Raw genomic sequence first — 24,492 nt, forward strand, 5'->3', positions numbered from 1 at the left:
TGCCCTCAGGTTTGCAAGGAGAGTGGCTCCAGCTCAGCTTGTGGTAAACAAGGAATCAAACGGGGTCCCTTCCATGTGTGACCCTCATACGAACCCCCTCCTCCCAGCGTTTGCTGTGAACATGGCGGGCCTACAGAGACCTTGCAGTGACAGCACAGCCTTTCACCCTTGGCTCGCTTCCCGTTTCATCTCCCCATGTGTCCAGACGCCTCGTTTCTCCCCCTCCTTCGTGAGGCCTTCCAAGTGCGTTCCCCGAGCAGGACCCCACACTCGGGACCTGCCTCCCACTCAACTCTGGGAAACACCTTTGTGGTACTGGTTTGGCTCTTACTTCCTGGATCTGACACCAGAAGCCCAGGAAACAGGGAAAAACAGATAAATTACAAACATCTGTGTGTCAAAGTACAGCACCAAGGGAATGAAAAAGCCAAGCCACAGATGGGAGAAAATGTTTCCAAATCACACATCTGACAAGGGATCAATATCCAAAATGTATAAAACTCTCATAATTCACCAGCAAAAAACAAATCGCCCAGATCAGAGGGCGGTGAGGTCACAAGCATTTCTGCAAGAGGTGGCGGCCCAGCAGCAGAGAGGGTGTCCATTTCTCCCATTGGGACAGGAACCAGGCTAGCATGAGAACCACTCCCACTCCCCAGAGGACAGAAGCAGTGTCGAGAGGAGGCAGGGAATTCAATGCGCACGGGGCTGGTGGACTGTACACGGTGCCGCCGCGGTGGACATCTGGCTGCTCCTCAGAAAGTTAACAAGAGTCACCAGGTGACCCCGCAGTTTTCCCAGATAAATGAGAACAAACGACCACACAGGATTCCCCGCGTGATGTTCATGGCGGCACCGCTCACAACAGGGAAACGGGAAACCAGTGTCCAACAGCAATGGGAAACAAGGGGCCTCTCACATATCGCAGCTAGTCAGCCGTAAAGAGAGACGTTATGCCTGGCCAGTGTGGCTCAGCGGTTGAGCATCGACCTAGGATCCAGGAGATCGTGGTTCGGTTCCCGGTCAGGGCACATGCCCGGGTTGCAGAATCGATCCCTAGTTGGAGGCGTGCAGGAGGCAGCCGATCAATGACTCTCTCATCATTGATGTTTCAACTCGCTTTCCCCCTCTCCCCTCCTCTCTCTGAAATCAATAAAGACATTTAAAAAAAAAAAGAGAGGGCGACAGAGACGTTGGCACACAGTGCGAACATGCTTAATGCCCTAGATCGTAAATGGTTAGGGTGGTAAATTTCATGTGTGTGCCCTTTACCACAATAGAAAACACCTTCCCAGGTGAGCCAACGCCCTCCAAAGTGTTGAACGAATCTCGAGACATTGCTGCCTGGTGGCCACTCCCTGACGAGGGCCGAGGGCTGGGCCCTTGGAAACATAAATGAGAATCAAACCACTTAAACCACAGCATTTTCACACCCGCAAGGCATTCTCAAAACAGAGATGTTCAGATACAGGGCGGTTTAAAACTTTATAAAAATACACAACGTCTTCAAACTATACAGTTCACTCAACTTAACAGAGTGAGTGCTTTTAAATTTTTACAGGAATTAAAAAACAGAACCACTGGGCAGTAAATTCAAGACACATGCAATTTTTAAATGGAGACTTGCAGTCTTATCCCCATTTCTCACGCGGAGCCTCAGCCGACATCTTCCTGACACGTGGATACAGAGAAGGTGACACAGCAGGACTGTCCGCAGGGGTCCAGGGGGGTCACTGAGAAAACCGAGGGAACGTCACTGTCTTTGTGAAGAGGGGTAACTCGGCCCCCTTCCTCTCTGTCGCTTATGTTTTCCAGTCGCGTCAGCTCTTCTCAGGTACATGTTCTGACTTTACTGACTGTTTTTCTCAGGGAGGACATGGGTGATCCAGTAATTAAAGAAAGCAGAGACCACTCTGGCATGGTCTGCAAGGCAGGAACAAAACCAGAACAAACAAAACAAACAGAAACATTATACTTTAGTATCTGTGTATATGAGGCTTTGGGCCCAAAGGGATCACTGAAATAACGGAACGAAATGCAGCTTTGGTACAAAGACGGCACCAACAGTGACATCCACACTGCAGATCACAGGGCGTCACAAATACAGCAAAAGGGTGGACAGACTCTATATTTGTATTTTACTTGGGCACAAGCTCCTCAGGCTCGTGAGTCCTGGGACCAGCTGCAGAAGGTCACGACACGACACGACACACTCAATGTCTGAGCCAAAGAGAGCCACATACAAACTGAAATGCGATGTCAGCGATGAACAAACTGGCCAGAAGCCAAGTAGAAGTCTAACTCCAGGTTTGGTGCTGGGACAGCACAGCATTCAGATTTCACAGGAAGGTCCTGTGATGTCACCTGTCCCCTCACTGTCCTGGGGAGGCTCACAGCCCCAGGGAAGACTTGTCACATCCTGCAGACAGTCAGCCCAGCTGGTAAGAGGAATGGGGGTTCCTGGGAGGCTCTGTCACAGGGCCCGACTGAATCTGGCAAGACCGGACCCCAGAGGGCACTCTTGGCTCCCTGCATCTGGCTCAGACCCTGGGCTGCCCGAAGAGCTGCTCATCAGAGGCAGGGACCCGGGCCTCCGCCAACCCCAAACGACGCGCACAGTAAGAGGCAGACTCTTGCCTCCCTCTGCGCCCCGCAGCCACACTGCTGTGATCTCTCCTGTTTAAGATACGGCCTCGGGGCCACTCCCCTCCTGTCCCCTCCTTGTCATCCCTCCCCACTGCCCCTTCTCCCCTCTCTGGACCACCCTGATCAACCTGGTGATCTTTCCAATTCAAGCGCTGCCCTCTGACACCTGCTCAGCTGGCAAACCTGCAGATCCTATTGGGAACCTTCCCAGGTCTGACCGCCCTGCGACAGTGACCACACTGGGACAACAGCCCTCCCTCAGTCTCAGCACGATGGGAAATCTTGCCAAGTGCAGTCAGACCCTGTGCCAGAGCCTCCCCAGAACCCCCCTTCCTCTCAGAATAAGAAACTCACGCGACCTTGGGGCCCACGTGACAGTCCCTGTCACTGTCTGACAGCCTCTGCACTGGCTGCAGGACACCACCGCCTGCCTTCTCCTCTCCAAGGCCACATCTCTCTGGGACGTGTGACAGGTTCTGTATTTTCTGTCCCTGCGCCAGACGTAAGCACCAAAGGCCAGGGTTCCTTGCTAATCCCGGAGGAGAATGTGCCGGCCTGGGGCCACTGCCTGGTCACTGAGTCACCCGTCCACCCTGCCATCCACTTGCCAGTCACCAGGGCCCAGAGGACTGCTTTCCTGACTCAGCTGATTTGCTGTCGGCGAACCTCAGTCCTGACTTCAGCTGTACTGAGGTTTCTGAGGAACGAGACCCTGCGTTAACGGAAAGTGGGCCACGTGTCTGCTCGGGGTCAGGCACAGCCCTGTGTGGCTGCCGTGGCTACACAAGCCCTGGTTTCTGATGTGCAGTGTCTGCGGATTTCTGTGGCCTAAATATTCCCACCGTGGCCCACTGCAAGTACCAGTGTGAGTCACCACCTCGGTGTTGGGAAGACATGCCCGGTCGACTCTGGCACACTGGGTTTGCACAGAATGGTACTTGATAAAGGTCAGGTAACTGCACAGAAAAACCTTCTCCTCCACTCTGCTTCCAACTGTGGGGCTCAGCCAGGCATCCTGGCACACCAGGGGACAGAATGCTGACCCACTCCCCATCCAGCAGGGGGGAAGGAAAAGGGAAGCAGAAATGAATTCTTTCACCTCTATAAACTATTGAAAACTTGGCCCTAAGTGCTGGTAGCTCCCAGCACTGGAAATTGGACACACAAGTGTTTCTGCACATCTCACGTAAACTGTTTTTAGAGCAGAATGCTCCTCCATGGACCCCTTCTCCAGGCCACACATGTCCCCTTGTGCTCTGACTTGTGACCCCCGTGCTGGAGCAACCCCTGGGCAGTGTCCTGGTGACAAGTACCTGGTGGCACGTACCTGGCGGCATGGTGCAGTGCTCTGTGAACACCTGCAGGGCACGCTGCAGTTTGCCAGGATCCTGTAGGAGCAGCAGTGTCTTCAGGTGGTGCAGGGCCAGCAGGTCTGAGGGGGGCAGGCTGCATGCTGCCAGGCTCTTTAGCAGCTCCTCAGTGGCTTCTAGGAAGGCTGGGTCCGAATCCTTGAAGACACCTAGACAAAGGCAGGGCCGCACAGAGATGTACTTTATTTTTCTTGTAAACTGAAGACCAGCTTTCATTCCTTAAGGAGAGAACAGTTTCTACTTGAAGGAAACATTGGGACATAAAAGCCTCTACGAGAGGTGATCAGAGTAGAGCTCTGAGCAGTAAACAAATGAACACGCTGCTCAGGGCACTGAAGCCTGGTGTCTGCCCCCAGATCCAATCAGGAAAACAGCCTCCATGCATCACATGACCAGGTGTCACGGGCAGGTACACAAGGCAAGGACACCGAGCTCTGAGATGGGCCAGGTCTCTAAGCAGCAAGGAGAGCAGGGACACGCAGCCTGGCCGCTGTTGCTGTGAGGACAGCGGGTCCTCTCCTGTGTCACCATCCCCACCACTGACACAGGTGTGGTTCTGCATCATCCTGCCTGCAGTTCACAGAGCTCTTTGAATCTCTGGCTTTATGGCCTTTATCGACTTTGAAAAACTCCCAAGTCTCATCTCCTTAAACATCCTTGCCTCGGGGCCCCAGGCACACATGCGAGCCTTCCTGTCACCCACCCGTCTGCACTCCCACCCTTTCTCTCCTCCTGTGTTTCCCACCCTGTCCTTCTCCCTCCTTTATTCTGGCTCTGCCTGTGGCCAGTCTTCCCAGTTACTAATTCTCTTTTGTGCTGGATCCAATCTGCTATTTAAACTCAATCTTGAGTCTTTATTTGTTGGTGTTTTTTTTTTTCAGATCTAGGGTTTCCATTCTGTTACCTTAATAGGTTCAAGTTAACTGGTGAAATTCTCCAATTTCTCCCTCTCTTCCCCCCTATGTTTCTGAACATCTTGCTCACAGCTACTTTAATTAAAATTCCTTATCTGATAACACCCGGCACTAGTCTTTTCTTTAGAAACATAGCTGATTCCAACATATTCCAAAATCAACGTCAGGGTAATGGGGACAAGGTCACATGAGCAGCCAGGACACTGTGGCCTTCACGTGGGTCTCCTGCTCTGTCCTGAGCTCACTGCTGGTCAGGTCATGGTGAGAACATCAATATTCTTATTTTTGCCTCAAAAGTAATGGTTATTTTGAATACGGAGTACCTTAAACATTTAATATTATACCTCTATTGGCTTATTTTCCCAAATCAGCAGAAGCTATTATTCAAAAGAAAAACAGGAAAGAACATACCGTCATAGAAATACATCTCCTGGGTTGACTTCAGAAAATCGAGGATGCCCTCTGCCTTCCCCTCGGAGCCTTCCTCACCGTGCCCCTCGGCCCCGGAGATGCCCCCGCCGGCCCCCTCGCAGCTGGCCCCCGGCTCGAGGCTGCCCTCCCCGGGCTCGTACAGGAAGCTGACACCGGAGGCTCTCTGCAGTGAGCCAGCTGCTCGTTTCCGTTCCACTTGCTGTTTCTTTCTCAGTTTCCTTCTCTTACTTTTGCTAATTGTGGGGCCATCTCTGTGCCGTGGCTGCAGTTCTTGCGAGAGACTCTGCTGTTGCTCTAATTCTGCATGTTCTACGTGGACACTGTTGGGATGCTGACGTTTCTTCTTCGATTTATGCTTTCTGATTCTTCTTCTCTTTCGCTGAGCAGGAGGATCCTGATCTATGAAAACAAAAATTCAAATACAACAATTTTCTTTATAATGGAACCACAACAAACACATTAGCGCAAATACGTTTCCCATTAGGATCTTGTCATTTTATTACAAAATGAACTGAAAATATTTACTTAAGTGGTTCAAAACTGAATCTCAACTAATTACACTGCCAAGGATTCTGAGACTTACAATAAAATTTTCTTAGAAAAGCCTTGTCAGAGTGTGAACCTGAGGAAAAAGGACACCTACTAAGAGGGCTGGTGGCTCACCAGGCTCAAATTTATAAAGCAGAGCCCAGCCCTGGCTGGTGTGGCTCAGTCGGCTGAGCTCCAGCCTGTGCACCAAAGGTCGCGGTTGGGTTCCCGGTCAGGGCCCCTTCCCGGGGCTGCGGGCGCCACCCCTCGCCGGGCGTGCAGGGGGCAGCCCATCCATGTTCCTCTCGCACATGGATGTTTCTCTCTCTCCCTCCCTCCCTCTAAAAATCAATACAATTATCTCTTAACAGCCTCCACCCCCGAAAAAAACAAAACAGCAGGCCCAGCAGCCGCGCTGCACAGGGGCCCCTGCGCCCGCCCGGGAGCCCGCACGCGCCCGTTTCAACCCACAGGACCCAGCTTTCCCCGCAGGGGCTGTGCGGCCCTAGCCAGCCAGTGGCCCATTCTGACCAATCAGAGGCCTCACTTGCACGAGGACCAATCAGGGAGCAGGGGCGGGGCTCCGCCTGCGTGAGCACGGCCGCAGGTCCGGAAGCGCGTCCCACGCAGGAGGCTGTTCCCGGCTGAGCTGAGACGGCGCGTGTCTGGCAGGAGCGGAGCGGAGCGGAGCGGAGCCGCCCGCCGCGGGCCACAGCAGACGGGCACCGAGGGACCCAGCCAGCGGAGCAGCAGGCAGCAGAGCGAGCGGAGGGGCCGCCGGAGGGCTCGCACCGGCCGGGCTGCATCCCCGCTGGCCGCGTGGGGGCGTCTCCTCCCCACGCCCCGAGGCTCCTGCGGGGTCGCACCAAGGACGCGGTGCAGAGACGCGCGGCTACAGTCGGACGTGCGCTGCGCTTTCAAGGGTGTAGGAGTCGTGGCAGGTTTTTGGGGAGTCACGTTTTATTCCTAGTCACCCCAACCGACCAGCCAGGGCTGTAACGCAGCGCGAGACACAGCTGCGCGAGCTGCGGCCACTCCGCTGTGGCTCAAGGCCGGCTCGCCCCTCGGTGCAGCCCGGCCTGACCACGGTGCCGCTGCGGCCACCGCCGTTGAAAGCAAAGCAGAGGCCTGAACTTTCCCGAGGCCCTGCCCCACCTGATGCCAGACATTGCGGCCCCACCCAGCGCCTCCCAGGTTTCGTCAGTTGGTCGGAGGAGTCACCGAGAGAGGAAGCCCGCGGACATGACGGCGCGCAGGTGGCGCTGTCCCAACCTGGCACCGCGGTGCCCTGGGGTCCTCGGATGGAAGGAAACGCGTGAACCAAGCACGGCTGGACGGCCCCACTGCCCAGACGTCCCAGAGGGCACGGGACGACTGAATCTTCAGTCCTCTCCCTCCTGTCCAAGGGCCCTGCCCGCACACGGGCTCTTCCCCAGTGAGGTGCCCACGCGCCACCGGGCCCTGGCCTCACCTGCAGTCTGGTCCAGACCCTCGCCCGGAGCACAGGAGGTGCCGCCTCCACCCCACTGTGCAGCCCAGCGCCCCGCATCCACAACCTCCCCTCCCCGCGCCACCTGCTTCAGACTCAAGTATGAGCCAAGCTACAGAAACTCTATATTAGGGGACCAGGGGTTTGACTATTTATAATCTGAGCTCACTAATCTTGAAAAGCTGCCATCCCCAAAACATACCTTTCCTTTCACATATGCTAACTTCAAAAATAACCAGTTTGTCAAAATTCTCTGCCACTGTTTGGCACCTATGTACCGATGAAGTTCTGTAGTGGAAACAGACACCAAAATAGCCACAATCCAGAGCATCCCAACGCTCACAGCTGTGCCATGTCACATTCAAATGAACTAAGTATTTTAAAGGAAAAAGAGTTTTATTCTGGATTCAACACTAAGGCTACAAATGCACGTGATAATCACCCTCAGTACTGATGTGCTCCAGGTGCTAAGTAAAAAGTAGTAACTTACATTTAACCCTGATCTAAACCATGCACACGAAGGTCAGCTGCTAAAATATGACTCCTGATGCTTCAGATTACTTTAATATGCTGTTTGCCTAAAATTCAGGACACTTTGTACTAACACATACTGATTACACACATTTAGCAAGGTCAGACCTGTGGCCTCACAGACGCATGTCCACAAACCGGGCTTGTAGAGAGAAGCCCGTCCAGGTCTGGGAAGGCCAGCACGGAGCAGAGCCTGGTGCAGAGCTGTGGGGCCAGGGCGTGGCCAGGAGGAGCCAAGCCAGGGAGGAGGGATGCTGTGTATGGCTTGGCCTCGAAGATGAACTTGACCAGGAGGTACAAGTATGGAGGATGGGCTGGGCAGCACTGAGGACAGAACCTTCTTACCAAGTGGCTCTGGTGACGGCAGACTCTGAGGATGGGATGCTGGGCCAAGCCTAGAGCGCAGGAGACTTTACTTTTAAAAATGGATTCTCTCTTTTCTAGTTGGCTCCAAATACCTACAGCAGTAATATCCAGAGAGCACAAGGAGAACTGTGACAACTGGACACAGTGACTTGTCCTGTGGCTTTGCTTCAGCTCCAGGATGTAATTTAGCTTTAAGTCCAAATAACACTGAAAGAGAGGGTGGGGCAAAAGTAGGTTTACAGTTGTGAGTATTGAAACAGTTTATTCTTATTATTTATTATTGCATTTTTTTCCATGTGTACAACCGTAACCTACTTTTGCCCATCCTGTATGGCACCTCGTGTTATAAAGGAGGGCTGGTTAAAAAGCAGCATCGTTTGCCATGACTGAGCCGGATGCTTGGGAAGCAGAGAGGTCACTGGCTGCTACACTGAGCCCCCACCTGTGAGCAGGTTGTGAGTGGTGACCCACATGCTGTTCAGTAACCTCGACATCAGCCCCGGCACACTTGTCTGTCAGGTTCGACACTGATGTATCTCCAAGACATCACAGTCCAAGCAAGCGTGCCAGGCAGGGACTGTCCCTAGTCAGCAGAGGACAGCGAGCACTCTGCCTGGGCTCTGGCTGCATTTGATGAAAACTGCACCTCTTTGGTACAATGAGCTGAACTGCCCAGTGAGGCACCACGATGGTCAGTCTCAGAGGCCTCCAACGCCACAGAGCAGGGTTTCTCCAGCCCAGACAGCCAACAACACCTGAAATGGCTGCCTTGGAACCAAGGCCCAGATCTGTCCTGCACACACTTACTACTTCTACTTCAGTGGGTGCCTGCTATTAGAATAACCCTGACGGCTCCCCGTAGATGACTTGATTTAATGACTGCTTGGCGTGACCACAAAAGCCGTGTCAGCACAGTGCAGGCACTGTGATCTTGAACCAGGAGGGTGACAGACACTTGCCTCTCAGCTTGTCTTCATAAATCATCCCTGTACTTGGCTCACCCACTACTGACTGGAGACAGAGCTCCAGCAGGCACGGGCCCTGGGAGTGAACACCCACACCGCCCAGGTGCCCAGGCCGTGCCGGAACCCAGCTTGGTGGCAGCATATATGAGTTTGCCAGTCCAGCATCATCACCTTCTCCAAGGGGCCAGGAAGCCCCATGGTCACCAGTGGGGCTGAAACCCGCTCTGCTGCAGCCTGGGGAGTCAGGGCCAAGCTGGGGTGAGGAGGGAAGGACAGGGACAACCAAGACACCAGACAGAGGCAGGCCCATGTTTTCAGTGAGGCTGAGGAAGGAGCCCTGAGGATGGCAGGTCTCAGAAACACTGAGGGTGGACATAGGTCAACACGTGACAATGGATGGGAGGGCCTGATCAGGAGCAGGGCTCTGGGTCATCACTCAGCACAATAAAAAATGTGGACTGAGATGGGCCGGGAGCCCCGAGGCTCGGGACCCTCAGGAGGCTGATTCAGGAGGATGGTGAGTTCACAGCAGTGGCCATAGAAGGGATGTGAGTGACAGGAGAAGCTGCTGAAAGCCAAAGGCTCTTGGGACCCTCGTTACCAATGGTTGGGGACGTGCGTGCACTGGACCCCACTTTTGACCATGAAGGAGAAAGTAGCCGGACAATGGCAAGAGCCTCCGGTGAGAAGGTCGCAGTGCGACGGGAAACATGCTGTCATCACACTGGTGTTAACAGAGAGCACATAAAATGTGCTGTAGTAAGTGACAAAAGTGGGTGCTGTCATGCAACACACAGAGATGCATCCTAGGAAAGGTCACGGGGAAGGGGGGCAGTTCCATCAGGTGTCATAACTGACAGGTTTACAGCAAGGCCAGCAGAGGTGGGGGTTGGGGGCTGAGGCAGGCAGTCCCCCAGCAGGGGGCACTGTGAAGCAGACCTCTAGGAACAGTCCCCACTTTTGCAAGCTTGGCTTCTGAGGCACCCAGTAGCCTCCAGGGAAGGTGTGCAAGTAAGTGAGGGTGCTCTATGGTGGTGCCATTAGCCGGGGTGTGGTCCACCTGGCCTGCAAAGAAGGCACAAGGAAGTCCTGCAGGGAAGAATCATCCACCCCAAACGTGGTAGTGTTGCTGGTAAGAAACTGGGGTCTGGAAAGATGAGTCAGGTACTGAGTCAAGACCACGGTAGGCAGGAATTGGGTCTATTATAAAGTGTTTTAAAAAATAATCAAGGGTAAGTAACAGATAATTCAAGAAATGGCATAGGACTTAAAAGGGTAAAGCTATTTTAAAAGATGGATCTATACCTTCTAAGGAAATACATTTAGATGGGTCAGATGCTGCATATAAAATCTGAAGTAAGGAGGCCTAGGGGCACCCCTGCTCACCATTCCAGCTGCTCCCACACTTCTCTGGAGTCCAGGCTGCTCACCCCACTGGGGGAGTCTTTCCTCCCTGGTTTGTTCTATTTTAAGAAAATTAGCTCCTCTACCTCGGATGTGCAAATATCACTTCCCATTGTGTTCTTTTGTCTTTCAGCCTTGTTTATAGTGCCTTTTGCCATAAAAAAGTTTAAAGTTCTACATAGTGAAGTCTGTACGTTAAGCTCTTAGGTTTAGGAAAAATTTCCCTCATGTACAAATTTTTCTCACCTGGAATGTAAGAGGTATACTGCCCACAGGATCAGCTAAAACGTAAGAGACTGGAAATGTCCAGGCTGTGGGGAAAGTGCACTTCCTTGGACTGCCCTCAGGAGGGTGAGCCGGCTGGGCGTTCCAGAGGACAGTCTGTAAACAAGCCTAAATCCAGAAGCATGCTGCTGAGGTGTGTGGTGCTCAACACTCCCACTTCCGAAATCTGCCTAACCTCCGCAGGCAAAGCACAGATCCTCACTGAAGCACCAAGGAAACTTCTGGATGCTTTGGGGGGGGGGGAGGGTAGTTATAAACAAGTTGCTTTCATAAAATAGATTTCTGCTTTTTTAAAAAGTGATATAAATAAATCTATATGCACTGAAAAGGAAAATCCTGCATAACACACTGAAAGAAAATGCAGTTATAATACCATATGTGAACCAGGCACAATCTCTGTAAAGTCTACGTACTATATGCACAAGGAGGCACAGACACTGCGTGTAGCATGCACTGGGCTGCGGGCCTTGGGGGAGTGTTCCTTCCTGTCATCTTCTATAAAATTGGCCTTTTCTGTACATTTCTGTTGGAAGAAGAGTTCTTTTCATTTGAAAAATAATCCCCAGGTCGGAGTGCACAGGAAAGGCCCTCTCTTCTGAAGATGACCCGCTTTTCAGTTGATGAAACCGAGGTTCTATGAGGAAGTCTCAGAACCTGTGCTGTTCAAAGAGGAAAGAACACCCCCCTGCAACCACCCTCAGGCACCATCACCTCTCCCTGATGACAGTCCCTGGAAAAGACAACACCACCCTGAAGGTTCTTAGCACTGACTGCTCCCGTGAACCCGGCAACATAGGAAGAAATAAATTAACAGAAAGTTTTTGCCTAACGAACAGTTTATAAAAATGCAACTTATAATGATGTTGTAGTCAAAGTTATAAAAGTTACCACTAACTCTGCCAGGTTACCATGGCAATTTAAATGGAATCAATCCTAATCACTCAATTCCCATTTTCTTTACATTTTGGAGAAATTGCTCTCCTCTAACTAACACACTGTCAGAGCAGAAGCCAGCACCAGGCCCATCCTAGCCACCTTCCTGGAAGAGGCGGCACCGAGTTCACGGAACAGGAAAAGTGACAGTTGGTATGGGCTGGGAGCACAGTTTATAAGAGATACATGTGCCAGTTGGCACTGTCACTGTCCCATTTCCCATGAGGAGGTCACTAGCTCGGTCCCTGGGAAGTGGCACCTGGTCTTGGGATAGACTGACGTGCTCTCAGCAGGGGCCCTGCACAGACCTGCCTGAGGGTCCTAAGCAGAGCAGAGTGCAGGTGGTGCCTGGGGGAGTGCGGCACACTTTTATTGAATATACAAAGAACATGGTGAGCATGCTCCCCAAAGCAATTTATCTTCATGAAAACAGTTCACTATTGAATGATATAATCTATTTATCTAATAATTACATTCTAAAGATTTTCAACTGGGCTTGAAAAAATGAATACATTACTCCTAGCAACCCCATTTTCAGTTTTGTGGTTTCTGATCCTTTAATTAGGAAGTCAGAAAGACCAATGAGCTAGAAAATCGTATTTTCTTAATATTCAAATTAATTAAGGTTTGAGTATAGAGTTTCTCAGTTTACACAGGCTAAGATTTTATTTGAAAATCCACATCCCTCTGAAGGAAGTTTTGGAATAATGACTTAGAGAAAAAGCTGCCATTTCACTTCGTAAGGTACACCTTCCTGTGCAGAATTGGCCCTGCGCCCGGAGACAGGACAGTCAACAACAGAGCAGATACAGACAGTAGTTCCATTTCCCACAAGAGATGCAAAATAAGCTGTTCCCATGATTACAAAATTCATATAACATCCCAGACATTTAGAAAAAATGGGAGAATCAAGAAAAAAGTTCTACTAAACCAAGACAAGCACAGCTGAGAGTATCATGCATTTAACACCAGGGGTCTCGTTAACAAATGCAGCTAAAATCACACTCTGACTTCAAGTCTCCCATTTAAAGGGCTGCAAACCACGCCCAAACCACTGTGTGGCTGTGCAGGGACAGGCTCACCCTCTCTAATTATGAATTTAGATAAAATCGATGCACAAATCTAGAAACTGGAAAACCATGCTTTTTCACCTTCCGCATCATCACTGCTGCACGAGCTCTGGGAATCCGAGCTCTGGGAATCCGTGCGGCTGAGCAGCTCTGGCGGAGCAGGAACATAGCCCTCAGGAGGCAAAGCCACGGTGTAGAGCCGCCGGCCAGGAGGGGTCCCAGTGCCACCACCTGCAGGAGAAAACGGGAACAGGGACCAGTCAACACTGCAGGTGTCATCAGACACTGACCTCCATCCAACCACATTCTCGAGGGCCTGACATCAGTGAGCTCAATAAAACTCAGCCACTGTTGCAACACTGACTTCAATACGCCAAGCATGTCGCCAGGAGAGCAAGTCAACTATACATTCAGCTGGGAACAAGGAAGGCTCCACGATTATTTAAGTTCACATTAGGTTACTTACTATGCTAACTTCTAGGTTATTATGACATAAAAACATAACTAATTAATGAGTAGAAAGCAGAAAATACTCCACATAACACACTCCGTCATTATCATAACATGAATCTCAACAATTTGGTTGCATAATCTTCTGGACCTTTCTCTCCATGTCTGCTAACAATCCATGTACAGTGTGTGTGTGTGTACACATAGACACATAGATGCACATGTCTCAGTGGGATCACGCTCCATATTTACTGTAAAACATTTATACATCATAACTTGCATGTTATATGTATACTATCATTCAAGAGTGAATATTATGATAAAATAATATGTTGATATATTTAAATCTACATAGTCGTTTAATGGCTACATAATAACCCACGTAATTGGCAAATGATAACTTAAATCAGTCTTAAATTTTATGCATGGAGGTCCATTCTGAATTTCCAGGGTCAGAAACAGCTGCTGCAACCACCCTTGCTGTAGGTAACTGCACACTCATCCACTCAGGTCCTTCAGATGAATCCCTGGGACGACTGCCGGGCAGAGTGAGCCTGGCCTTTCTGACACACTGTCAGGAGGGGCCGTGAGATGCTGCCTTCTCCACACACTCTTCAACACAGAGCAGCATCAATCCTTTCAATCTTCATATTTCATTAAAAATATGGCAAAGTAAACCTTGTAGGTAACAAACACAAGCAGGTGTCACTGCTGGACTTTATTTATTGCTCCTGCTGTCTTCCCACAGCTGGCGTCTTTTTCAGAATCATTGACACAAGGGCCTTCCCTCCACGCTACACCCTGACCAAGGGCACCCATGTCCTCCCACCTCCCAAAGCCATTGCGAGTCTTTTCTTTCCCTCTCCCCCACTCCCTCTCATCAATTTTTCTTCTCCAGTCAAAATTTCAGCATGTGAAAACATGCAGTACTTTCTCCAATCTTAAAACAAGCCCATGGTTCCCTCTCCCCATGCACTCCATCAGCACCTCCCGACCCTGACTCCTATCCCACTGGAACCCACCCATGAGCTTCTAGTCACAGGCTTCCAAGTTTTGCCCAACACACAAAATCAGTACTTCTCTGTCACAGTTAACAGTTAATTACATCACCAAGACTTAAAAACACACACACAATTTCTGACTTCACTGTTTCATCCAGTTTCCCGCACCTGCCCTCTAGGTACCTTTTTTGTTTCTGTTAAAACACATTCCTGACTGTTCTTTTAGCAAGGTGTGTGGGTGGTAAACTGCCTCGTGCTTTGTAGAAATGAGCATATCCTGAGAGGATTCTACTTACTGTTTACTGAATAGGTGCTACAATGACAGCTCGAGGTGCACAGGCGTGTGGGGAAAGCTGCCCCTTTCCGAGGCAGATCGTGTTATCACGTCCTCAGGCGTTCAGCCCTGCAGGCCACTTGTGTGTGCCACCAACACGCACCCTTCGCCAGCTGTACACACTGCCTCTGCCCCTCCCCTATGATGCCCTGGCTCGACCCTTCCTGTGGACACTGCCGCCTTGTCCAGGATGAGTGTGCCATTCGTTCTCCATCCAGCCAGTCTCCTGTGGACAGACATGCAGACATTCCCCAAGCTCCTGCTATTCTGAGCAATGATGTAAAGAATAACCTTGAACACGCCTGTTCCCGCACCTGGAATGTCATGTACACATAAAATCACTGCAGATGTGACTGCCCAACACTGGTGTGCACCTGTAACCTGGGTGGGTGAATTCAGGCTGCCTTTCATGGACCTAGGAAGTTATACTTCCAATGGCCAGGCCTGAGTGCTCGCCCACCATTCCCGACATTAGCAAATTTCTGATCTGTGACAATCTGACTTGTGAAAGATGTGGTCCCGACAGTCTTCATTCGTGCTTCGTGGCACCAACATATCAGACACCGTGTTAACGCTGAAAGGGTTGTGTGCATCCTCTCTGTGAATTCCTGTCACTCTCCTGAGCTCTGCTCATTTTCTCACTGGCACATGAGCTCTTTTATATGAAGGAAATGCGCCCTTTGTCAGTACCGAGAGCTGCTGGTACTGACAGTAACTTTCCTAATTTATTATTTGCCTTCTGACTTTGCTACTAGTAATTTCTTGCCATGCAGAATTTTAAGTTTTATAAGGCACACTTATAATCTTCCACCTTGTGCTCCTGGGGTGTATGGACCCCACAGGGACAAACTCCCAGCTTCTTCTAGTCTCTTATAGTTTCAATCCTTTAGATGTAAACCCAGCCTCCCTTCGAGGTGAAGTGTGGCTCCAGAGCATTCTCCCCAGAGAGCAGTGCAGATGCCCCTCCATGTGTGATACTGTCCAGCAGAGCCTGCTACCACAGAAATGTTCCAAATCTGTGCGTCCAACCCACCGACCACTGGCCTCAAGTGGTTCTCAGGCTTCATACAGCCAGTGTGACTGAGAAGTGAGTTTTTAGTTTCAGTTAATTGTTTTAAACTTAAACAGCCTTATTATTGGTGAACAGTCACCATTAAAGCTGTTGAGTTAGAAGAGGGGAAAAAATGCAAGCAGACACTAAACACAACATTTCCAGATGATCAAGAACATGGATTCAGTGAGATTCCCAGAACTGGCAATCGCAGGGGCGGGCTGCTCCTGGTGTGGGACAGCATGCCCCTCCACAGCACCCGCCACCTGAACAGCCACACTCGCTCCTGGGCAGAAAGGGACTGTCCCACAGCTCCAGTGCTGAGACTCCAACAATAGACATTTATTTCTCAGTCCTGGGGCTGGAAGTTCGAGATCCAGGTGTGGGCAGGGCTAATCCCCCGAGGCTTCCTCCCCGTGTCCCAAGCCCCTCATCTTAAAGGGATACCAGTCATACTAGATTAGGACCCGCCCTGATGGCCTCACTTAACCTTCATCTCCTCTTTAAACCCCATCTCTAAACACAGTCACATTCTGAGGTTCTGGGGCTGGGACTCCAACATGTGGATTTTGGAGGACAGACTTCAGCCTCTGACAGGCACATTCTTTGAAAAGTGAAACCACAGTTAACAGCAGCCATTTATCCTTCAGGATGAGCCAGGCAATCATGTTTTTATCTGACTAGTTTGTAGACGTGGATGGCTACGATGGAACCGTCTGTGTGTCTGTGACTCCTTGTTACCTATAAGCCCCTTACCTGCCAACGGGGGGATGGGCCTGCATTTCACTCTCTCAGGAGGGGTTTCGCAGGTCGTGGGCAGAGATGCTGTCTTTTCTTGGTCATGTGGATCATGAGGAAAAAGTCTCTTCAGCACCTTTTCAACAAACACTAAAATGCAACCAATTGACAAAAACAGAAGAGAGAAAGAAAAAGGAATTACTTAAGGCAGTTTTATTATTTAAATCGCATATAAAGTTTATTTAAAACAAAGACATATTCTAATATTAACACCAGAAAACAAAGTGACTGTCTCCACAGGACCCTTGGCCACCTACAGCTGACCACCACCCCAAGGCCCCCTGGGCTGGGGTGCCCAAGTTGTGTTCAGAGGAGAAGCCAGCCTGGGATTCCTTTGGGTGTCTGTACATTATAAAGGCCAGACCTAACGCTCTTGAAGTTCCATCCCGGAAATGCCCATTTCCACTAGACCTGCACTCTCCCATGTGGATGAATCCAGTCAAAGCCCACCGGTTCTGGGAGGAGAGAGCTCTCACGGGGCCATGGCCCATGGGTGGGGCTCGCCCTGGCATGCGCTGTCCCTGTCTGGCAGAACCTCAGGCTCTGGGGCTCCTCATCAGGGAAAGCAGACGAGCTGGGGTTCAGAACACCATCCAGCAAACGCCACCTGCCAAGCAGGCATAGGGTGCTCTCCTCGCCTCTGGCCACTCCCCCCACTTCAGGACCACCCTTCATGAAACCAAATCCAGCTCTTCAGACACAAGGCTGGTCACTTACTGCTCCAGCTGCTCTCCTAGGAAGCAAAGGTTACCAACACAAACCAAGGCCAGCTCTCAGCTGCTCCCTCCCCCAGGGGGACAGTCCTGACAACATCCCCAGGTACCGAGTCAGATTATGCCAGTTACAGCAGAGTCTGCCATTTCCGGGCACCTTCTGGGCTTGTCTTTCCCTCCATAAAGTGGCCAGCACACCTCCTGGGCAGGGGCACTGCAGGACGGACAGAGGACATGTCACTGGTCTAGCTGCACAGACCACAGGATGGCCTCTGAGGACAGAGCGCAGGCTCACACCTGGACTCTCCGGCAGGTACACATTTTGCTCAGCATCACACTCCCTTATGCACTTGACCTCCTGCTCAAAGGCTGCCACCTCTGCCAGTGGCCTGAGTTCCAACAGCAGGCACCCCGAGGTCCCACAGTACCTGGTGTGTCAACTGAACGTGCCTCTCCTACCCCACACCTGTGCCCCTGCCCGTCTCCCTGGTCAGGGCACCACTGCTCTGGGCCAGCCCCTGCTCTTCCCCCATGTTCCAGCAATGTTCCCACACTGCTGGCCTGCCTTCAGGGTGGGCCCCAGGGTGGGGCTCTCCCCTGCCCCCTGTGAGCACAGGGCCGCATCCTGGCACCAGGAGCAGCTCCAGGCTCCCCGTGTACTTATTCTGCTGGTCAATACGCAGGTCTCCTTCAGCTGCCACAATGTGAAGCACAAAGTCTTTTAAAAGAACATGGTTTCAATTGTTGAAAGTAAGTTTTAAAGGGCAACATGTAATGAGCAGTTAAATGACCAATAATTACCTTCCACCATCTAGTATGGCTGGGAGGTTCGCTGGTGAGTCTCCCTTCACCCAGCATTTGAGGCCACACAGTGGATGCTGCCATGGGGAACGAGGCTCTGTGGGACGCTGAACCCTTGAACTTAATGTCTGAACAGCCGTCCCCTGAAACAAACCGGCACTGGTGCTGAACACCACCTTTGCATCTCTGAGGACCGTGTGGCCGCGGGGCACTGGCGCAGTCTCCTATCACTGACAGTTCTCACTTTACTTAAACAGAAATAACCGGCAATTTTAGAACAAAAAGTTTATCGTATAGCCCCCTAAACCTTCACTGCTCCTTCAAGCATCCAGTTATGAACGAAACAAGTGCCCTGCGACCTGCCCGGCAGTTTCCCATAAACATGGACTTCATTCTGGAGCCAAGAGGCCTCCCGCTGGGCCCCTGCTCCCTGGTTCACGGTAAAAGCGGAGCAGAAATGAGACGAGTTGTCCAGGACACTGGGCACAGCGAGGCATCGCTTCCAAAAGGCATGTGTCCCTTCTGGTTCTTTGCAACGCGCCCTCTCCTGTGTGTCCGTGTGTGTCTGTGTCTGTGTGTTTCCCATGTGTCCGTGTGTCTTCCCCTGTGTGTCCGTGTGTGTTTCCCGTGTGTCCCCCATGTGTGTGTCTGTGTCTGTGTGTTTCCCATGTGTCCGTGTGTCTTCCCCTGTGTGTCCGTGTGTGTTTCCCGTGTGTCCCCCATGTGTGTGTCTGTGTCTGTGTGTTTCCCATGTGTCCGTGTGTCTTCCCCTGTGTTTCCCGCGTGTCCGTGTGTCCCGCGTGTGCCCCACAGCAGATGTGAGCCTAGAAATAAGGTGGAGGTAAAAAGTCTCTTCTGTCCTAATCTCCACGGGCTCACACACAGAACAAAGCAGAGAAGGGCTGGGTGCGGGTCCTGCAGGCAGCTGGTGTCCCGCAGCTCAGCCCAGGCACCGCGCGGCCCCCGCAGCCCCGCCCGCGCCCCGCGCCCCGCGCCCCGCGCCCCCCGCCTACCGCGCCTCCGCGCCGCCGCCATGCGGGTCCCACGACCCGGAGCCCCCCGGGGCCCCGTTCCCAGCGCCGCTTCCGTATCCGCCCCTTTAGGCCCGCCCACAACAGCAGGCGTGTCCAATCCAGACCCAGGGTCTCTGCGGTTGGTGCCCATCAGCCGCGCTGCGGCTCCGGATTGGCTCTTGAGGGACCTATGGGCGCGGCCTCCGGGGCCCTGGCTCCGCGCACGCTCAGAGGGAAGTGACTGAATTCCGGGTGCGCGGGCCGGGCTGCGGGGGTCCGGGGGCGAGAGGGGCCTTTGGGCGGGGTCAGCGGGACGCCCGCTGGGTCGAGGCGGGAGCCTTGGGAGGGGCCTGCTCGGCGCCCACCTGCCGGGCGTCCGCGGCTCCGCGGGCCGTGGGCCGGGGGTCCCTGCCGGAGCCGGCGCCCGCGCCCGCCCGAGGCCCCTCCCGCGGCCCCCCCTGGACCTGGGCTGACTGGGCGCCTCCCCGTCCGCGCCGTGGGCACCGCGTCTGTGAGCGTGTCGAGCAGCGCCCTGGATGCCGGGTGCCCCCGGGGTGGTGACAGTGTGGAGCGAGGGGCCGGCACGTCGCAGGGAGCTGGAGCCGGGAGAAATGCCGGCGGGAGGGGCCGGGGTGCAGGGACGGGGCGGTCAGAGCCGCGGAGAGGGATCGAGGCGGGACAGCAGCGTCCCCGGCCCCTCGGGGCGGTGTCCCGGGCGCAGCCGAGGCGGGTGCGGGGAGAGCGGGCTCGGGGTTGCGCCCGGCCGGCCGGGGAGGGGCCTCCGCTCTGCGTTTTCCGGAGGGAGAGGGAATCGGGGCCGGGTCTGGACGAGTGAAACCGCCGGACCCCTGAAAGGAGCCCGCGCCCTGGACCCGCGCGGGTGCCGAGGCGCACGGAGCCCTCGTCCTCGGCGACACGGACCTGGGGCGGGCGAGGGCGGCTGTGCGAGGAGGCCGTGGGTCTTGGACGGATCCGAAGACGAAGCAAAGATTCGGGACGGACCGGGCGTGGGGTCTGGAGACGGGAGCGCGAGCGGCCCCCAGGACGGGGCGCCCCGAGGCTCCTCCCGCGGGCGGGGCGCGGCGAGTCCTGAAGCCGAGTCAGAGTCAGCGTTTGCCTCGAGTGAGACTGCGGGTAAGGTGAGGACTGATCTCAAGTGGACTTGTCAAGTGCAGGCTGTTAGTAGCCTTGATTGCAGTAATTTTGCTGGAGTGGCGGAGGCAAAAGCTCCGTGGGAATTCAATAGGGAATCTCAGGAGACAGGCTTAAGATGCTGAATGTGGATCACTCTCTGCTGGGATTGGGAAGTGGGCCAGTAGCTGGAGGGCTTTTAAAGACAGAACAGACACACCACATACACAGCCAATTTACATATGAAGTACCTGACCAAGCTGAGACTGAAAAATGAGCAGTGGAACACAAATGTTGTGATTAAAAATGGGCCAAAGACCTTAACAGACAAAGAAGACCCAGATGGTAAACGAGCCCATGAAAGGATGCGCCACAGCATGTCTTCAGGCAAATGCAAGTGAAAACCGCAATGAGCCACCACTACCAACCTATTAGGCCAAAATCCAGGCACTGACCACACCCAATGCTGGGAGGACAGGAGCTGCAGGAGCCTCACTCACTGCTGGTGGGAACGCAGATGGTGCCGCCACTTAGGAAGACAGCTCGGCTGTTTCTTACAAAACTAAACGTACTCTTCCCATGCAACCAGCAAACCACGTGAGGTGAAAACTTACGTCCACAGAAAAACCTGCACATGATAATAGCGGCTTCGTTCATAGTTTCCAGAACTTGGAAGCAACTAATATATCCTTTCAGTAGGCGATGGATAGATAAACTGTGGGACAACCAGACAATGGAATATTATTCAGCTAAAAAGAAATGAGCTATGAAGCCAGGAAAAGTCATGGAGGAACCCAAAATGCATGTGACTGACAGAAGCCAATCTGAAAGCCTACACACTGTGTGACTCCAACTCTGTGACATCCTGGAAAAGACAAAACTGTGGAGATAGGTGACAGATCAGTGGTTGCCATGGGGTTGGGGGGAGGGACGAACAGGAGGAGCCCAGAGGGTTTAGAGCAGTGGATCTACTCTGCATAGTACGGCACGATGGACACAGGTCATCACACATTTGTCGAAATCCACAGGATGTACAACACAGAGCGACCCTGATGTACTCTGGGTGAGGATGACATGTCAGTGCAGGTCCATCAGTGGTGACAAATGTCCCACCTGGTGGCGATGTTGACAGTGGGGAGGCTGTGTGTTCGGGGGGTCAGGGATGTGTGGGAAATCTCTGTGCCTTTACCTCAATTTTGCTGTGACCCTAAAACTGCTCTAAAATATAGAGTATTTTAAAAAGCGAGTGGTGCATAAGAGAGGAAGTCCATGCTGGAAAATGTCCTTGGTGAGGCTGCATGTAAACTTTCTCTCCTTCAAACCCCTGCCAGCCCTCAAGCCAACTCTGGACTTTCTGACCACACAACATCTTCCCAGGATGTTTTCCTGCAGCCCCATTTCTTTAATCTCTTTTACACCCAAACTTCCTGAAAAGTCAGTCTGCACTGTGTCATCTTCCATGGACTCTGTTCCCCAGTGTGTTTGGCATCCACCAGTGCTGTACCTGCTCCTGCTGAGGTCACGAGGGTTCCATGCCACCAGTCCCAGGGCTTGTACCAGGGTTCACACACTGCTCAGTGGTCTCCCAGGGGCACCACCTGCCCATCTGCAGAGCCAGGCCTGGGACTCACTGTGCTCTCCTCCCTGCCTTGTCCCTCACAACCCCTCCAGAAAAGTAACACCCAGTGTATTCTACCTACAACACCTCCCACTCCCGCTGTCTAGTTCACATCTTCATGGTCACTAAACTAGTTCTCCAGGCATTTCAAATTCAATCTCCTCCATTCCACACTTGTTCCCTCACTCCTAACTGCCTCCATCTCTTAGAGCAGCTACGATGATCTTTTAGAACTCTCATTACCATTCAAAAGTCTATGAATATAATCACACTTACAAGCTAAAGAAAAACCACATAATAGACGCAGAAAAAGCACTGGACATAATTCAACAAAATCCAAAGTTCATGATAAAAGCACCCACCCAAGTGGGAAGAGGGAGCAGCTTCAACTTGATAAAGGACATCTGCAAAACCCCACAGCTGACATCACACTGACTGATGAGAAACCAGATGCTCCCTTCAGCCATCACAGCCCCTCCCACCACTCCTTCCCCACATCAGACTGGAAGTCTTGGCTAATGCAATATGACTAAAAAGAGAAATAAAAGATATATAGATTGGGAAGGGAGAAATAAAACTCTCTTTGTCCATGAGTGACATGATTATCTGTGTAGAACATCTTATTTCCCTGCTCAAAATCCTACATCAAATTTCATTGTGTCCAGGGTAAAGTCCAGAGCCCTTAAACGTCCTTTAACCCCCCTGACAGGCACTGCAGACATTCACACTACTTCCCTTGCTCACGCTGTCCTGGTTCCTCCAACTCTTGGTTGCACCAAGTTCTTCCACCCCCCACATCTTCAGCCTGCTCTTCTGCCTAGCAGCCCTCCCCTCACTCTTCCTGCCTGAGTCCCACTCCTGCTCTGGCAGAAGTGTATGTCTGACATCATTCTGGTTCCGAATAGTCCCCTTGCCCTCTGCTGGCACCCCAAACCCTGCTGGTCGGCCTCCTGACTTCCTTTAAAGCTCTGGGAGCTGCTCAGCCAGAGGAACCGGGGGTAGGGGGTGGGAGTGGGAGCCAGACAAAAAAGGTCCACCTTCCAACCTTCAGGGTGCATTCACCCTGGGTCCTTCCGGGAGCCCCGGCCAGTCTGAGCCCCCGTTGTCCACAAGGGTGGCCAGCTTGAAAATGCATCCATGACCGTTTCCTCTCTCCAGTTTCCTGGGCCAACCTTCCAAACAACTGCCTGCACCCAAATCCACACCTCAGAACCTGCTTTTAGAGAACCCAGAGGGAGATGAAGATTTAATTATGACCTCCAAGGGCTGTTTCCTGATACCACGAGCTGCCCGGCTGTGCTTGTAACATTCTCCAGTAACACCCTGTATCTTTCCTTTCGGGAAGCAGTTGTAATTTGTAATTATGTTACTGTGTTATTTTGAAAAATGACTCCCGAGATGGAGGACTCCACTGCCAGTGGCTGTTTCTCTGTTTCTTCTGCTCACACTTGGAGAGCATACACGGCACCCACCGTAGTTTGGTGACTTGTGTTGTGCTGTGGGATGGACAAGTAAACAAACGGATCTCAAGAAGCATGGGACGAACATGGAGAGGAAAGTAAAGGGAAAGTAAATTTAAAAAACTGATCTAGAGTCTGGATTTTGGGGTGCAGTCGGCACACACAATCCCCTGGGTTTTGGCCGTGGAGAAAAAACTGTAGGACACTTGAAACAAAGTTCAGTTGTGGCAGGTTCTTTGCTTCATCCCGTATCCACGCACCTCAGCTCTCAGCACTTTTCTGGGAAAATAAACTGCAGCTGATTGATATGAGCAACGATTAGGTGTAGAAATCTCCGGGAGACAGGCTTTGGTGGAAGATCCTGGAATTTCTAGACAGGATCGCTGTGCCCCGTTCCGAGTGGTGTGATCTCCTGGCCTCTCTCCCTGCTCGAATCCCTGGCCATTTTCCCTGAGAAATTTCATCTTGGTGCTTTTCCTTCTGTCAGCTTTCGCGTCTTTCGTCTCATTTGAACTTCCCCACAGCCCAGTCAGAGACGCGAGAAGCCTCCCATTGCCGAGCTATGAGCTATTAAAACCGTGGCTGTGCCGGGCGGGGCTGGCTCCGCGGTTGGGCATCGACCTGGGATCCAGGAGATCCGATTCCCGGGCGGGGCACCCGCCTGGGCTGCGGGCTCGATCCCCAGTCGGGGGCATGCGGGAGGCAGCCGACCCGTGACTCTCACCATTGACGTTTCTACCTCTCCCTCTTCCTGCCTTTCTCTGAAATAAAGATATATTTTTTAAAAAATAGGAGTGAAGCTATAGCAGAAAGGAGATCCTCACGGTGGTGACTTGTTAAAAAAAGTCGGGGGTGTCTCGTGGTCCACTGTCAGTGACTGCCCGCCGCTCGCGCATGAAAGGGCCCCGGCTCGCAGGCACAGCGACTTTCCTTCCCGCCCCGCACCCGATCTGGGAAGGGCATCCCCACGGATTTAATTACAGTCTATCAAATGCGGACAACGCCGCGACATTGTCCAGATCGCTGCAGGTTGTCCACACAACTTGACTGAATTAATTCCCCTTCCTAGTCCTCCGGCTGCGTGGCCTGTATGCTGCTGGCTGGCAGTGCGGGCACGCAGGCGCCGGCGCGGGTGGCGCTCGCCGCCTCTGGGGACGTGGCGGGTCCCCCTCACCGGTGAACACAGGAA

At 52.5% G+C, this 24,492-nt stretch overlaps 1 protein-coding gene across 1 annotated transcript; it reads right to left on the reverse strand.

Annotated features, from left to right (window-relative positions):
* Positions 1–1,424: 1,424 nt before the first annotated feature.
* On the reverse strand, positions 1,425–19,160 carry ERICH1 (glutamate rich 1). The gene is made up of 6 exons (XM_087814053.1): positions 19,095–19,160; positions 16,526–16,657; positions 13,015–13,164; positions 5,342–5,761; positions 3,974–4,165; positions 1,425–1,923 (listed from the first exon to the last, which is right to left on the reverse strand). Exons 1-6 carry the CDS (start codon positions 19,114–19,116, stop codon positions 1,850–1,852), a joined length of 990 nt encoding a protein of 329 aa, XP_087670179.1. The 5' UTR covers positions 19,117–19,160; the 3' UTR covers positions 1,425–1,849.
* Positions 19,161–24,492: the final 5,332 nt, after the last annotated feature.

The sequence above is a fragment of the Miniopterus natalensis genome, chromosome 2 (genome assembly GCF_054644295.1).
Source record: "Miniopterus natalensis isolate mMinNat1 chromosome 2, mMinNat1.hap1, whole genome shotgun sequence".
Taxonomy (NCBI): Eukaryota; Metazoa; Chordata; class Mammalia; order Chiroptera; family Miniopteridae; genus Miniopterus; species Miniopterus natalensis.